The following is a 16891-nucleotide window of genomic DNA, read 5'->3' on the forward strand; positions in this document are numbered from 1 at the left end:
TTGAGGAGCTCTGAGACTTATTTACACTGGTTAAAGAGGAGGAGAATATGTGACCTTTAAAATATTATTATGGTCATTTTTGCCTTTATTAGAAAGGTCAGCTGAAGAGAGACAGGAAGTGTTGGGAGGAGAGAGTTGAGGGAAGACATACAGCAAAGAGCTAAGGTTGGATTAGAACCAACGGCCACTGCGTCGATGACTGCAGCCTCTGGTCATGGGGTGCAAAATAACCTTCAATGACCTACAACACAGATTTTGTACAAAAGGTCAAAACACACGGAAAAGGCTGCATTTTCAAAAAGACATGCCTACATGTGGACCAGGCCTAACTTGGAAACAAACACGAGACCGTCATCGGGCAAACCGTTTTGTTTTGTTTGCCTGATGAAGGTTTAGAACCGAAACTTTTAGTTTGCATGTGAGACAGTCTGCAGGAGTTTACCTTGAAGTCTTTGATGGACATGTTGCTCACCTGTCTTATGAAACCGATGTGCCGACAATCCTTCAACATCAACGAGCAGGATGCAGGCACCTCATATTTCACACCATGTCGTTTGGATTTTCCTCCGCATAAAAAAAAGTGTAGAGCACACAAGATTTTATTTCAAAATAATTTATTTGCATATAATTGGAATGAAGATAGGTTGATACATCTGATGGCACTGCTCAGTTTCCATAGAAACAGTCAGTCTATACAGAAAGCACTGGTTCAAACCTGGACAAAATGGATAAATATATTAGTAAATAAATATATTAGTGACACGTCACTATATTGAAATGTTCTATTATATATAAAATACAACACTATTTCATTTTCTGTCTCTTTTGTTGTTCTCTTTTTGTACACAAAGTATCCAAAATATATACTGACTCCTCCCTCCAAGCTCTGGAGGGATTTCTCATTAACTCATAGAAAAAAAAAAGGCAGTTTCAGCTCGTGATTGTTGCAGAACAAAACAAAGACAAAGACAACAACACAAAGAGAAGGAAGACATCACATCAGAGACCTCGGCGCCACTGTACGCCGCTCTGCGTGTGCTGATGGGTTTTTTACGGGCTCGTTTGAAATGAATACTATAAGCTTTCCGTTTGTTTTTCTGTAAATACAATCTGCTGAAGCCAAAGTGCTGCTTGTAATTCAGTCATTTCCATCCTAGGTCTCTCTGAATATAATCGGGCACAGAGAAGGACAGCAGAGGGAACCCTGGGAGGCGGGCGGCGGGACGCTGCGTTGACACATTCATAGTGAGGTATTCGTACGAGGGACTGCGGGTGAACATCTCTGCGTGATTGTTCAGAAAGTCCGAAAATGATTTTCCACTTAGATACAGGCACGTCACTGCGAGCACGTTTTATTCTGAGATTTAAGGAAAAGGTCGAAACGAGACAGAAGACACGACGTTGGTTAAGTTCACTTAGTTCAAGATTTTGGCCTCTTTGGTTCGATGGTAAGAGCTTTGTGTGTTGGGAGGTTTCTCATTCAGGATTATCTTCAGCTTGGATGAATAAGGCACGTGAGGCTTTAATAAGTGCTGATCATAAAATTGCATTACCCATAAAAAACTCATTGTTGTGACGAGTTAAACTCTATCTGATGTCTCACTGCTTTCACATTTAGACTTTTAAAGGTCCAGTCAGTGAGATGTGTAGTGAGTGAAATGATAAAGTGACCTTACTATATGATCAGACATTAAGGAAACATGCTATGTTGAAGTGCTGGCTTCTCTGACAACAATGCAGCAGCCAGTATGTCCTCCTTCTAACTTTAGATTCTGGTCCTGAATGCTCTGGATTTGTTTGGACCAGAGAAGGTAGGCGGCTCTAAGGCTCCCCCCCCCCCTCGGTTTGCCAGATATGAGAGCAGTTATCAGGTCAACAGGTGTTGCAGTGATGGAAGCGGGCAAGAGAAGTGGTTCAGATAGAAGTGATTGTACCCGACCTAAAAAGCCTCTGCATGTTTCTAATAAGCTCCACGAGCAGAAACGTGCTCAAACTAGGATCAATATTGGAGATGATTTTGAAAAATGGAGAGAGGTTAGAACACAGAAAGGTTTACAGACCGATGCAGAGCTGGATAAACACTGAAGCTTCAGTGTTCACCACATGGTGACCTGTGTGAGCATCGACCCTAGAGAGGAGGGGGCGGGGGGAGGCAGCTCTCTACAATGTTTAGAATTTTGACTGCAGTACCCATTTTAAACACTAGGTGTCAGAGTTATATATTGCTCCTTTAAATAAAGTTTTTCTGTTTGTAATCTGTGGGTGTATTTATTATCAAAGTTTATTTATCCACAAAGTTTAGGGGAATATAAACATGTTTTTCTTTCTAATCTGAGATCATAAAAGTTGGAAACACAGTTTTAAATCGAGATTCTTCTGTTCACAGATTTTTTTCAGGTGGAAGGACGTTTTAGTACGTATATATCTGGATGTAAAAATACTGAATTTGACTTCTTAGTATTCTTTAAGTGGACTTTCCTTCAGGTGCTGAAGGCTAAAAGCAGGGACAGGTAATGCATATTAAATACAACCCAGAATCTCAACACTTTAACTGTGATTGATTTCATCTTTGCCGTTTTCCAGTGTTTGTGATTGTACCTGAGATTCGTCTCAGGTGTGTTTGTGGAAACAGACTCAAAGCTAGCTAACATGGCTTTGATCCAGTTGTTCTAGAGTTTATAGTATTTTATACTATATGTTGATTTCTGCACTGTAGAGCATTCTTGTAGAGCTGGAGGTGCTGGAGGGCAGCGAGCACGGACTGAGTATCCTCTAAAGGAGGATCATAGGACGTAGTGATGGATCACAGGGTGAGGCCGCTTCACTGATCAGGACGCGCCAACATGTGAAGAAAACGACAAGAGCGATACAATAGCTTGTAATGATGACCACATAATTCAGTCAAACTGGTTCATTGAAGAAAAGTGACTAAAAATAAAACAACAGAAACGCAGGAGATGATCCTGAACACAAACACACACACATGTTGAAAACAGCTGCCATTCTTGAAATAATGAATACAAGGCCCATGCAAGACTCAGCAGCTGGACAAGGGGCCGAGCTTGAACCTCTCTCTCTCTCTCTCTCTCTCTCTCTCTCCTTGTGGACAGCTTGAACTGTGTTTGGGGAGTTTATGGGAGCTACATTGTTGTGGCAAAAACAAGAAAATAAAAATAAGTCACTACAGCAGTACCTTTAAAGCCTCCGTGTGTGAGGCACGTTAAGAAATCTGAGCTGAGGTAGGCTGGATAGAAGATCAAATGAAGCTTTAAGTACCTCGGAGATAAATCAAGTTATTGTGTGATGGGGGGAGGGGGGTGGGGGCTATGCAAAGATGGTGTCTCACTTCATGTGGGCTCAGCACCCAAACTCAAGACCATGCATGAGGTGTCACAGAGGAGCGGGGAGCTTCTAATCATGTTGTTGCTTTCACTGATTATTGGAAAAACACGACGTCCCCTTTGTGGCATTTGAGTCATTTCCACTCCCGGACATTTCAACCGATCAGTATTTTATGTTACTGTGTGTTATGGAGGGCTCAGCGTTTCCCCGACATTTCCCCCTGATATGATTATAATTGTTTTGATGGTGAAGGATGAACTCAACCAAGCTCAACTCGAAGGACCTTCCAGCGTGTGAGTGCGACTCCTGTGGGATGCTGGGAAATCTTTCTGACAGAAAGTCGTGGAAGACATGAGAGCGATCGGCCATTGAGAGGCTTGTCCATTCTGGCTCCTGTAGCAGCGTGATGATGGGGATGAAATTAAAAAAACACATTTTCACACACCAGACTCCTCCTCTGATCCTGCGGACACAAAAACAGCTCAAGTTATCTTCAAAATAAAACAAAGAGCAAATGTGCAATCATTTCATTTCTTCTCCTGGATGGGTGTGAGAAAATACGGAAAACTTCACATAAAAGCACATCTCGATTTTAAGGCCCAGTCGCTTTTACTCGTCTGGTGGTAAACATATGCTAAACTATCGGCTTTTTCATTACAACACGTGTCATTTTCTCAGGTAGCTTGCAGTTTAGGTACAAACAGTAAAAGTATAAACGTGCACGCTAAGCCTGCAGAGAGCGTGCTCGGTTTGTTTGAATGTTGTGTTTACAAGACGCATGAAAACTACTACTGACTCTACCTTCAAGTTTACATTTTCTCTATCTTCATGTTGTTGAGAATAAACTGTTTGCTTCCCCAATGAATGACTGTGACCTACGAGCACAAAAACACGGCTATAAATAAGACCAACGGGCCGAGAAACACAAGCTGTCATGAAAACAAAGACCAAGGAAGAACAAACGTTTTCAGGGAGACGGCAAATAAATCGTTCAAGGACCAAATACTGGTTCAAATTTGTGGTGACATTCAGGTGATCTGTGGGGAAATCTGGCTAAACTGTAAATTTGTTTCCCTGTCAGACCACCTGAGCGTCCTCTGTCCAATCAGACGACCCCATACAAGTACAATCAGAATCTTTCAGAAGTAAAACAATAAGCCAAAGGAGACGTCATGTTTCTAGAGACAGACGAGTGAGACACCCACCCTGATTGTGGTGTAAGGTTTGGCAGTACAAACAAATGTCTGTGTTGCGTTCACTAGCAGGACTGTGGTGAAACCTGCAGGGGGGTCTGTCCATAGAGGGCCCCGGCCCCAGGAGCTGAGGCTCAGAACGAGCCTGCTGCACCCGCTTTTGCCACACAACGTGGGCCCCAGCACAGCAAGGCCAGTCCTCCATACCTCCAGAGTCCAGTATGAGGGGCACAGGGAGCAGGACGGGGGGTAGCTCAGGAGGGGGGCAGCAGAAACCAGGACCCTGACCATAGTGGATGTGGATGCTACGGTCATCCTGAAGGTCCAGACTCTGGTGGTAGCGGACAGAGGGGCCGTCCAACACACAGCCCCCTACCCGCCCCAGAGGAGCAGGAGGGTGTGCGTGTCCCTGGTGGCAGCAGTGGGGCTGAAGCTGCAAGGGGATGGGGGACATGAGGACAGGAGGTCCTGAGGGGCTGCTGGGGTCATGGTCCTGACAGTCTGTCCCAGGACTGGGCCTGTCTGTGGGGTCTGGCTTTGGGCACTGGCAGGGACTGTGCTTAGGAGGGCCCACAGGTGAGTCTTTGTCCAGGACCGGAGCAGCAGGAGCAGGAGGAGCAGCGGTGGCGGCGGCGGCAGCTCCCTGCTCCTCGTCTGAGCCCCTGCCCGTGCCCTGGCTGTGCTCCCCCTCCTCGTAGTGGTGGTGTCTGTGGCGATGGTAGTGGATGTGGCTGAACACAGTTTGTGGCTGCTCCTCGGGGCATCCAGCTTTGTTCACCACAGAATCCAGAGACCTGGGCCGGGCCTGGGCACAGGCCTCCAAGCTGTTCCTGCGGGGGGCTCGCCCAGGACCGGGCCCGTAATACACAAATGGATCGTAGTCACTGCTCAGAGAGCTACGGAAGGTGGACCAGCTGCCGTAAACCCCCTGCAGGGATACGTCAGTACAGTTCAGAACCGAGTCACTGGAGGAGCCGTGACAGGGTCCTGAGCTTGAGTCACTTGCTGGTCCGTCAGCTAAGTACCCGCTGCGCTCGGTGTGGTAGCTCCCCCCTGAGCAGCTGCCCTCGTCCGGCCGGCTGTGGGGAGGAGCCCCACGTGGTTGCGGGGTGGCGGAGGCTGAGTTCGGCAGTCTTGAGCTGGACGCACAGCGCTGAGCTGGACATGAGGAGCGATAGTTGCGGCAGGTACGCCGGGGGGTGTAGTGGAGGGAGGAAGTCCTGCAGTTAGCTCCGATCCTGTAGGGCCTCCCAGGACCCTCTGCAGGGAGGTGGTACCCACAGCTGGAGCCGAGCGGCCGGCTGGGGAGGAAACGGACAGTCTGTGTGTCTCTGGGAGAAGAGCTGGTGTAGCCGGCCAGAGAGGGGTAGGGTCCAGAGGGTCCTCGAGGGTAAAGCGGCCTCAAAGAGAAGGGGATGGCGTGCTGGGGAAAGGGGTGGTTGCGGGGGCTGCTGTAGGTTGGAGCGTGCAGAAAACTCTGGCGGTGCTCTGGACTCTGCTGGAGTCTGCTCCTCTGCTGCTGCCGCTCCGTCCCTGCAAGACCAAAGAAGAAGAAGTCAGAAGATTCAACACAACACTGAAGATGTGTAAAACTTCAATTTCATGGAAGAGCATCAAAGAAAGAAATAATCGGAAACACTGAAAATGCTCTTTAATAACACCTGTTGGTAGGATGAGGGTGAAGTAGAAGAACATAGAAAAGTCTGATTATAAAGCATTAGATCCAAACTTAACTGTAAACATGCTTCTCCTCACCCATGATGTTGTGCATGCAGAGGGGACAGGTGCGGTGCTGCAGCAGCCAGGGGTCCACGCAGTCTTTGTGGAACTCGTGAGCACAGGAGATGATCCTCAAATGCTGTGAGGAGAATCAGAAACAGGTAGATGTGAGGAGGATTATATGATAAGCAGAGTTCACTAAGCATGGTGCAGTGTGTTCCTCTCTCTCCTCCTACCTGGCCGTCCTGGAACTCTTCCAGGCAGATCGCGCAGACAGGGCTGGAGTTGGAGCTGCTGGCCGAGCCCCCGGCCGCGTGGTGGCGCTGAGAGCTGGAGCAGCCTTGAGAGTTGTAGGTTTTGGTCTCCAAGCGACTAATGGCCCTCATGGTCTGCTGATGGACAGAGTCCTGCACGCATCAGAAACAAAGGTTAGAGTAACAAACGGCTGCTAATAGCTCCAGAGATTGAGCATCATTTTCTCCCGCTCTCTGCACTGTCACATAAGCATGTAGCTCTCATGATATTCAGACACAAACAATGCAGAAATGTTCTCTTGCTCCGTGCAGTTAGTTCTTGTTTGGCGTCTGAATGTGGAGGAAAGCCGTCTGCAGCGTTACTCTGAGCGAGTTGAGCTTTAAGCTGACGGAGAACAGGACGGGAGGGGAAACTGTTTCAGGTCTGAAAAGTTGTGATTTATTCTAATAAATTGGTGATGCAGAGCAATAGTAGTGTGCAGGGTTTTCTCCTTTTGATGTAAAAGTTTTCTGTCCTTCACACCTACTTCTTGAGATAGTCGGATGTGTGATCACCTTTTTAAAAACGATGCCAGATGCCTTGAAACATGTTAAATGTGTTTCACTGTTTAGAACAAAGTGTACTCTCTGAATGGAGCAAAAACAACAAAAACAAACTCACATCCTCAACTGACAGTCTCGACTGATTAAAGTCCTGGTTATAATATTAAAAGTCATATTTACAGGCTTTAACAGATCATTCATTTTGTGTTTAATTGATGAAGAGAGAGAGAAAGAGAGATATTGATTCAATGGCGTTCGATAACACCACTGTGCCTGTGGCAATCAGCGCTGGTCTTGAGAATTAGATATTTAAATCGAGGCATATTTGCAGGAAGGGGGGAATTTTGCACTGAATTTTTGAATTTCTCAAATTTAACTTCATGTAAACATTGTCAGCTTTACAGTTTTCATGCATTTCACCCTTTGCACATGCTCTGTGGACTGCACGCTATCTTTTTCTCTCCTTCACACTGGCTCGGCGGCCGCACGAGCAGCGTGAGTCAGTGCTCTGAGTTGTTGGGACTCACCCAGGTTCTGTTGGACTTGCACTTGTAGCGGAAAGCGAAGATCAGCACGATGGTCAGGATAGCAAGGACGATGGTGAGCAGGATACCCACATCATAATGTGGCTGAAAGAGAAGATGATACAAAAAAGAGCAAAGATTGAAAATGATTTGACCCAGAAAAAAAGATTCAAAAACAGACTGAAACGGGCAGTTGGCGGTCGGCATTTTGCTCAAGGGAACTTCAGCAGAGCTCAGAATGCGACCCGGCACCTCTCCAGCTACCGGACCAACTTCCATACTTTGGTACGCACCGGGACTAAAACCGGTGATCTCTGGATCTGAATCCAAGTCGCTACAGACTCAGCTACTTTGAAATCTTAAGTTAAAGTAAGATCTATAATAAGAAAGGAAAGTTTCCAAGAGGATCTAAATCAGGTGGATTCTCATGTTATAATATAAAACCGTGCAGCTGAGGGTTAGTCAGAGCTAGCTGGATGTGAGCGATCAGTGTTCATTAAATCAAACATTCTCAGACTATAATTAAACAACAAATCAAAGGGATGAACATTCAAACACAAAACAGAGAAGTTCTGTTCAGGACGACCAAAGACAAGCTAATGTTAGCTTAGCTTGATTTTAGGATCTTTCAGTGAACTGATTCAGGCCTCACAACAATGAGAGTAATTCATTTAAGTTGAAGAGGTTTTTAAGTTTGGTCAGTTTCCTACTCATTTATTTCTCCTCCATACGAGGTTTCATAAGTTGTTTTTTGCAGGGATGCATGAAGCCGACGAGAGGGGAACAAGTCCTGTAAACACCGGGTGGTCTATTTGCATCTAAGAATCCAGTCCACATGGATCCATCGTGATGTATTTGTAACTGCACACAAGCTTTCACATGACTGTGTCCTGCTGTTTCACAGAGGGGGTCCTTCCTCTTCTTCTTCCTGCCAAATACAGGACGGGTTTAAAAAAGAATTAACTGTGTTTCAGTGCTCACCCATCTCAACGGCTCCACCAGGATCTCGATGCGAACTTTGGCCTCCTCGTTCTTGTTGACCAATCCCATCAGCACCTCGGCATCCTCGGCCTCCACCAGCACGACCGGACGAGGGAGAGAATCTGTTTCTCGCAGCTGACAAAGACGCAGCAGTGTGAGTGGAGTGCTTATTTCACCTTCGACCGTTTATCATCTGTCGGCTCGAAACTCACCTCGGCAGCAGCGTTGGCATCATCACTGACGTCAAAGATCACAGCCTGAGCGCCTTTATCCAGAGCCATGCGAGCCTGGAAGAGACAACAGAAGAGAGGGCAGTCAGGGACCACACACACACACACACACACACACACACACACACACGTGACGGCACTTTAAAGGAAACTTCATCAGTGGAGAGTTGACTTCTGAAGACCATAGCAGTCCACTCAGTCTCTAAACCCACCACTAGGTGGCAGTCATACACTGAGGCTCCTCTGTTCCACCTGACTCCGCGCTCTCACTTCAGAGCTGCTGCTGCTGCTGCCTGATCCGAACATTTCTCTCACGTTTGAGGCAAGACCGAGACACAGAAAGATCTTTTTTTGAGTCTAAACTGAAGGAAAAATAATGAGTGGGACCTCACCTGGATATCAGACATTTTCTTTTGGCCCATGTCAAAGTGTGACACATGCAGACTTCAAGCTTTCAAACCATAAAGCTTGATTTGTAAAGCACCTTTCATACGACTCAAATGAAATGCAAAGTGCTTTTGGAGGGATTGGAAACAAGAAGAAGCATCAAATAATGAGAGCACAAAAACAGAAACAAAGAGAGACAACAGGAACACTTCTGGGATTCCTCAAAGCATTTCAAAAAATAAAAGTGGAGGAAAACTTAAAGAACATCGGTATAAATGATCCAGGCACTCAGGACAGTTTGAAAAGTATTAAATGCCTTTAATTCATCAGGCTCAAATTATTTAAAGATACACCAACGTGTATCGGCGTGCAGCTTCTTCAGGGTTCAAACAAAGTGGAGACTAATGGTCACATATATCAGTTCAATATAAATCATTACAACAATTACAAGTTACCTAGCGGTTATGTCACAAGCCCCATGTACAGTACAGTCGTGGGTTTGAATCCGACCTCTGCCCTTTGCTGCATGTCGACCCCCCCACTCTCTCTCCTCCCAACACTTCCTGTCTCTCTTCACCTGTCCTGTCCCATAAAGGCAAAAAGGTCAGAATTTTTTTTTTTTTTGGTCTGATTGCTTTGAGTTAATTTTTTGATTACTGAGTGCAGGTTCATCACACAGTTTCACCGTCTGGTTTCATTTCTCTCTTCTTAAGATTCTGATTGTGACCCCGGTTGGTTTTTACACACACTTCGTGAACAATGTGGTTCAAAGACTCTCACTTTGTTCTTTTATCAAAAATGTCTCCCCTCCAAAGAACAAACTGCACAAAAAATAAGGAAAACAAAAACAATCTCACGTTTGAAATACAGTATTTGTATTTAATTTATTTGTTATGGGCGCTGATGGCCCAGTGGTTAGGTAGCGCCCGATGTGCGCGGGCTGTGGTCCTCCGAGCGGGCGGCATGAGTTCAGATCTCTCTCTCCTGGTTTCCTGTTCCGTCCACTGTCCTGTCTCTACAATGCCAAAATCAGTCGTCCTCGCCTCCAGCGTCCTCGCCATTTCATCTGCCTGCAGTAATATTATTTAATATAATACGGACTGAATCAGCTGAAGTCATACTGCGCTGTGATTGGAGGATGTGTTCATGTGCTCCTCTCCTGCTTGCTGACCTGACGCTGACTTGATCTGTGTTTTTTGTTTGTTTTCGACGTGCTCTTTAAAGCAGAAATACTTTCTTGGGCATCAGCAGAGAACCTATCACTCTCTTTCCATCAACATCTCATCATCCGCGCTGAAGCATCCGGCGTCTGCAAACACTTAATGAGGAGGAGACACGAGTTTAAACACCTAATCACCAGGGTCAAACTCCACGCCAAACACAGATTTCTAACCTTCAGGGCAGGGCAGGAACGCACAAGCACATGTGAACACACATCAGAAGTGTGTGCGTAAAGACATTCAGGTGAAGGCATCACTCAGCTGATCCATTAATCAAGTTAATGAAAAACGTCTTGTGTCAGGTGACGGCGTTGATCCTCTCTGACACGTTAAGAGGAGAGAGAGCCAGAGCATGACATGTCCTTTGTATTCACCACAAGTCAGAAGTCCCTCACTCTCGGATCACAGGTTCAGAGCTCTGGATACACTGATACACAAACGACTGCTACGGCTAACGGAGCGGCCGTCAAATCCAGTACACGGTGGATTCATTGTGGATAAGGTGGAGACTAACCAGATCTGCAAGAATGACAGGAGGGGACGAGGACTCTGTCAAAGGAGACGTTGTGCTTATTATTGATGATCCCGCCCCAAGAACCTCAAGTCACACCGACCTCCATTCACAGAGTCTAGGGGGCCTGTAAGGCAAGTCCAAGTTCAGACCAAGACCAGCACCCTATGCAGGCCCAACACCAAAACCCGCCCTACTGCAGAGGCTCCAATTGGAGTCTGAACACACAAACACACACATGCACGCACGCCAGTAACACGCCAGACGCATGCACACTTCTGTGGGTCTTAGAAAATTAATGGTAAATGGACTTGAGCTTATGATCACACTTTTCTAGTCTCTAGCTTTTTCACCGCAGGTCACACCTCCACATTCACACACTGATGGTAGAGGCTGCTGAGTAAAGAGTCCATCAGTATTAACTCATCCATTCACACGCCGCCATCGAAGCAGAGGGAGCAACTTGGGGTTAAGTGCCTTGCCCAAGGACTCATCGGACAAGTGGCTGCAGGAGCTGGGGATCGAACCCCTGAACTTCCTGTTGAGAGACGACCGACTCTACCAACTGACCCACAGAAAATGAGAGTAGTAGAAGTGTTTAATTGGTCGCTTGGGTGCGCCAAAAAACGAATGTATATCCTGTAGAACCACCGGGAAAGAGGACAGGGTCGCTGTGTTTGATCATGCCCAGTTAATAGTTGGAAACATCGTTTGTTTCTCTGGTCAGAAAGAGGTCAAATAAAACATTTACATATCCCCTCCTTTGATCCGACTTCCCGCTCTGGTAGCTGCAGCCTTCCCCCTGCTCCTCAGAGCAGTAATTGTAGTACATGCATGGGCCTAAATGGGGTGCGGTCACACAGAACGAAGAAAAAATAAAAGGCTGGATCTTTGACATGTGGGAATTTGCTTTACCTGGGGTTCAAAAGTTCCCTACCCAGCAGCCCTGAGCCTGTACGTCCTCTAATCGAGGGGATAAATGCAGGGAGGCCTGATTCTGCGGTCCAGCTCACACACGCACAAAGACACGCTGAAGCCGTGTGGAGATTCAAAGAGTTGTCTTCAGTTCAAGAATATGTTCTGATATATTCCTCCACTGGTGCTGCTGTGGTCTTATTATCCCTCAGTATTAGTAGTAGAAATACCACAGAGCGGTCGCCAAACCCTACACCTCAACTGAGCCTGCTGAGTCTCATGATATGATTAATGGGAGATATTTTTAAGCTTTAATGATGCTATGAAAAGCTCTGATGCTAACATGACAGCCTCCACATCTCCGTGTTTTGTTCTGGTCGGATGTGAATCAGACATCATGGCTGTGGTTTTGAAAACAGCCATCCTCATGCTGTGCAGCCTAACACATGATTAAACATGATTTGGCATTTGGGGAAAAACAACGGCAGCGTCGGAGATGACTGTGGTTCTACATCAGAGACGTCATCAGTGAAACACTAACAAACAACACACATACCACAACAGGCTGCTTCTACTTTTAACACTGACGGGGCTGTGACAGAGGGCGTAGGAAAATACGGGACATGTTCCAACTGACGGAGTTTCAGACAAGGCTGCTGAGGAGGAGCGGCAGGAGGCTGTCGCACACATGAACACACCTGAGAGCGTTACAGTTACATCATCACGTCATTAGGGGACATAAGAGGTGACTCTTAAAGGGCCCATATTATGTTAAATCCACTTCTCCGTGTTCCTCTAACACTAATATGTGTCTCTAGTCTGTCTACAAACCCCCCAATGATGAGAAAAGTCCATCCTCTCCGTCTTTTGCCTGCTCCACTTTACAGAAAATGTGTGCTCAAACAGGCCGTTTGGAGATTTTCCCTTCATGACATCACAAAGGGCAGTAACCCCTCCCCCAGGTGGGTGACACTGCCACAGGTGTTTGTTCTGCCGTCTGAGTCTGCCTTCTCACCGTAAACAATAGGGCATGGAGCGAGAGAGCCCGAGCCACCCAAGCCCTTCCAGAGAGGGGGCGTGGTCAGACACAGCTCATTTACATTTAAAGGTACAGACACAGAAACAGCCTGTTCTGAGAGGGCTGAAATAGAGGGGTTTATAGGCATGATCAAATACAGGATCAGAGTGGATTTAGAACAAGAAACTTCACACACATGTTTTGGGGAGCTCTGAGACTTATTTAAACTGGTTGAAGAGGAGGAGGATATGTGACCTTTAAATTCACATTAAGCTCAATTTAAATATAGTAGCCCGTAGAAAAAGATGATTACCTAGTCTTATATTGAACTCGTTTTCAAGACTTGCACATGTGGCGTCAGTAACATTAACAACAGCTATGTTCTATTTAAGTGAGAGTGAGCCAGCATCATGACACTGAAGCAGCTTAATGAGGTTCAGATGTCATTCCTTTTATTTGTCCCACTTGTTTATTTTTACTCAGTCAAATTAAAATGTCCTTTTAGATGTTACTATGTGTGGAATTTAAAAACTTCTGGCTGTATTTTTAGACCAGAGTATATTGTTCTGATAAACTCCAGTGCTGGGAGAAGAGAGTCTATGGAAGAGGTTTCACCAGCTCACGTAGAGGCTTGAAGCCGTCTGGTGAAACTCTTGGATATTGGGGAACTCCGATAAGAAACTCCAACGATACGTTTACCTCTTGATCTGAAACTTTGCCCACATTTAGTTTTGGAATTTGGAATACTTATATAGCGTTATTTTAGTCTTCTGACCACTTGAGGCACAAACACTGATACGTGTACAGTGCCACATTTGCACACTGCTGCTGGCTATATCAGCGCAGTTCTGGAGGAGCTGGGATCGAACCACCAGTCTTACAACCGAGAAGTCCAAATCTACCACTGAGCCACAGCCACCAACCGACTTTTGATAAGACAGTTCAAAAAAAAGGACACCAAATGTATTTCTACACAAGATATCAGGTGTTCTACACCACGCATTCTTCAACAGCATCAAAGTCTGGGGGCCTACATTACCCACAATGCAACTCTGATGTAGCCTCAAGCTGATGACATTGAGCAGACATGAAGAGCAGGTAAATGGGTATGGTAGGAACACTTGTTTGTAACTCCTCCTTCCCAGTTTGAAAAACATATTTCAAGTCTTCAGATCCAACTGAAGCTGATTCAAGTGACATCACGTGAGGATCCTGATAAGACTTCCCTCAGGAGCTACAAAATACATTTGTCACATGTGCACTGCAGCCGGCATCACACAAGAACTGTAAACGGACTTTGATTTGTTAAGTCCAAATTCAAAGAGTTCTCCTTTGATTCAAACTTTATTAAACTCCATCTGTTAACGACGACCACTGCTGAGGATGAAAGCTCTGACAAAACACAAACAGAGCTCCTCGCTCACCATCAGTGTCTAACTGGAAATCTGCAGCATGCTTCTACAGACACATACTGCTGCCGTCAGAATCTAATTCAATCTGCTATGAACACAAACAAATTCTACTCATGGTGACTTAAACTGTTTCACCTACTGAAGCCGGGACACACATACAGACCGACCATGCCTTTATGTTCCACTGCACTGCGAGCAGCTCCTGGCAGACTGCAGTATTAGCCACAGCTCATCTAGCATGAAGCACAGATCTCAGCCAGCGATCTGCCCTCTGCAGCTTGGCCTGATCGGGGCCAGGCCTCGTTGTTTGTTTACATCCCTGCAGAAGTTGCGGTCTGTGAGCCGGGCCTGGCATCACAGCGTGTTCTCAACAGGACAGAAACAAAGCACGCTGCCCTGACGTCTTCTTTTCAAATCAGAGACGAGCCAAGGTTTTTCACGTCGACCGAATGGCCTGATGATGGCCTCGCCTGTTTACGTCTCAGTGTTTGGTCACATGTTGCAACATAACAGAAAGGAAACTAGAGGGCAGCGATGACAATATGACACACGGACGGAGAAACTTCTGCTGCATAGTTAAACATCTGTGATTACAGAACTGTTTCTGGAGTCAAAATGTGACTCAGTGACGTGTTAAACATCTGATTCCTGATTTGAAGTCTTTGCATTAAAGGGGACATATTATGAAAAATCCACTTCTACAGTGTTTTTGAACATATATTTGGGTAACCTGAGTGTCTACAGACCCACAAAATGTTAAATAAACCCATCCAGTCCTTTGTTTGTGGTCTGCATAAGTTTTACAACACAGAGAAAAATGTTCCGTTTCAAATGTGCTCACCTTGTGATGTCACAGTGGGATTCTGGTAAAAACAAATCCCCTTCCCTGGTATCTCCACCCATGGACTCCACCCCCAGTCTATAAGAACTTTTATGCAGGTCCGCCATTTTTATTCGAGGGAGTGATGTCTACCAGGAAAACTCGGTTGTGTCTTTAAAGAGACACACACACCAAAACATAGCGTTCTGAGAGAGCTGGTTTCTACAGGGTCACAAACCTCCTCTGGTGCTTGATTCATGTTATATTTTGACCAAAGCACAGCACAGATGTTTCATTTAGACCACAGGGGACTGTTTGAAAAGGTGGAAAAGGGGGATAATATGTCCTCTTTAAGAAAGAGTTTCATCTGGAAATATAGCTTGAATAGTAGAAATGCATGGAGACCATGTGTTGCTTTAAATTTACCTTTTTTTAACGATCTCCCTGGCTCAACGTGTAGCGTGTGTGCAAATCAAAAAGTGTAGAGCAGTCCTAAGTAGACCACTTTGGGTAAGGTAAACCCAAGGGTAGCCTTACTTGGTAAACAGAGTGTAAGCCGGATAGGGATAGCGGTGTCAGCTACATAATAGCATGACACAGTAAACACAGATCAACAATGGAAGACGTTCAGCAGAGGTCTCACCTATATATTTACTTTTCTAAGACTTATGGCGGTGTCTATTCCAACCAGAAAGTAAGACATTTTAGTTTAACTTCGGCTAATTAATGAGCATGAAGAAAAAAACCAGACACCATTAATTACAGCCCATCACACACTGGTGTAATAAATCTGTTCATGTTTCATCTGCTGCTCTCTGATGACCCTCCCTGCATCTTTAAAACGTGCTACAGAACTTTATTTATGCTCTCTCCTCTCTGTGAGCGTCCACATCACACAGCACACGAGTTCATTACAACATGGAATCATACCGGTATTTGTGGGAATAAAGAGCGAGAGTGAAGGAGGTAAGGAAAGGGAGAAAGGGAAGGGAGGGGGAGGAGCCAGCAGGCTGGTGGTGCTGCTGCTGCTGCAGTAAAGTGACTAATGACAGAGTACAGAGCTCCGGCCTGCAGGTCTGAGGCCGACTCTCTGCTCTGTCATTTCTCCTGACTGGCCTGGCACACTGGAACCCGAACTGAGGCACTGGGACACACCGCACGTCTAAATGAGGAGCAGACGGGGGCGAGGTCTGCTGGTAAAAAAGAGGGGTTAGGGGAGGGGGAGGGGTAAGTGGCATTTAAATGAGGGGCAGTCTGTGTTGACGTTTGGGAAATTGAGTATTACTCATCTGTTTTAGTCTGCAGGATATTTCAACAGAAAAAGGAACTTGAGCTTGTATATTTCTTTTCTAGTCTTCTGATGACTCAAAACGCTTTTACACCGCAGGTCACATCTACAAATTCACACCTACACAGTCACACACTGATGGTAGAGGCTGCTGAGTAAAGAGTCCATCAGAAGTAACTCATCCCATTTATACACATTCATACGCTGACGACAAAGCAGCGGGACCACTCTGAAAGAGTGCAGCCATGAGCAGCTATACACACATCACAGGAGATCGACAAGATCACAGGAGAATAAAGAGAGAAACTTGCAAACAACATGTTGCTTTGTCTTTCTGAGGATGATTTGTTGTTTTTTTGGTGCCTGTTTTGACGTAATGCAATCATGAGTCTGTAGATTGTGTTTTATTTTCAAATTGACCGTTCGCTCTGTGCGTTTCTTAGTCTGACTTCCTGTCCCGGTCGTTTTATTCTATCCAGTTTGAGTGCTTGCAGCGTGCTCTGTCAAAAATAGACTTTCAGCGTATTTGAAACG

The 16891-nt window shown here is 45.8% G+C and overlaps 1 protein-coding gene across 5 annotated transcripts in view; it reads right to left on the reverse strand.

Annotated features, from left to right (window-relative positions):
* Window positions 1–866: 866 nt before the first annotated feature.
* Window positions 867–16891, reverse strand: part of LOC110001537 (E3 ubiquitin-protein ligase RNF43) — an 84937-nt gene continuing 68912 nt past the window's right edge. For 4 of the 5 annotated variants that reach the window (XM_065962864.1, XM_065962863.1, XM_065962862.1 and 1 more), the window contains 7 exons: window positions 8769–8843; window positions 8557–8691; window positions 7579–7680; window positions 6491–6661; window positions 6270–6393; window positions 4548–6068; window positions 867–3805 (listed from right to left, as the gene is read on the reverse strand). In XM_065962864.1, coding sequence (XP_065818936.1) covers window positions 3780–3805; window positions 4548–6068; window positions 6270–6393; window positions 6491–6661; window positions 7579–7680; window positions 8557–8691; window positions 8769–8843 — 2154 coding nt within the window. In that variant the 3' untranslated portion in view covers window positions 867–3779. The remainder of the gene's footprint in view (window positions 3806–4547; window positions 6069–6269; window positions 6394–6490; window positions 6662–7578; window positions 7681–8556; window positions 8692–8768; window positions 8844–16891) is intronic. The other variant, XM_065962865.1, reaches the window with a different exon arrangement.

This window comes from Labrus bergylta, chromosome 14, assembly GCF_963930695.1.
Source record: "Labrus bergylta chromosome 14, fLabBer1.1, whole genome shotgun sequence".
Classification (NCBI taxonomy): domain Eukaryota; kingdom Metazoa; phylum Chordata; class Actinopteri; order Labriformes; family Labridae; genus Labrus; species Labrus bergylta.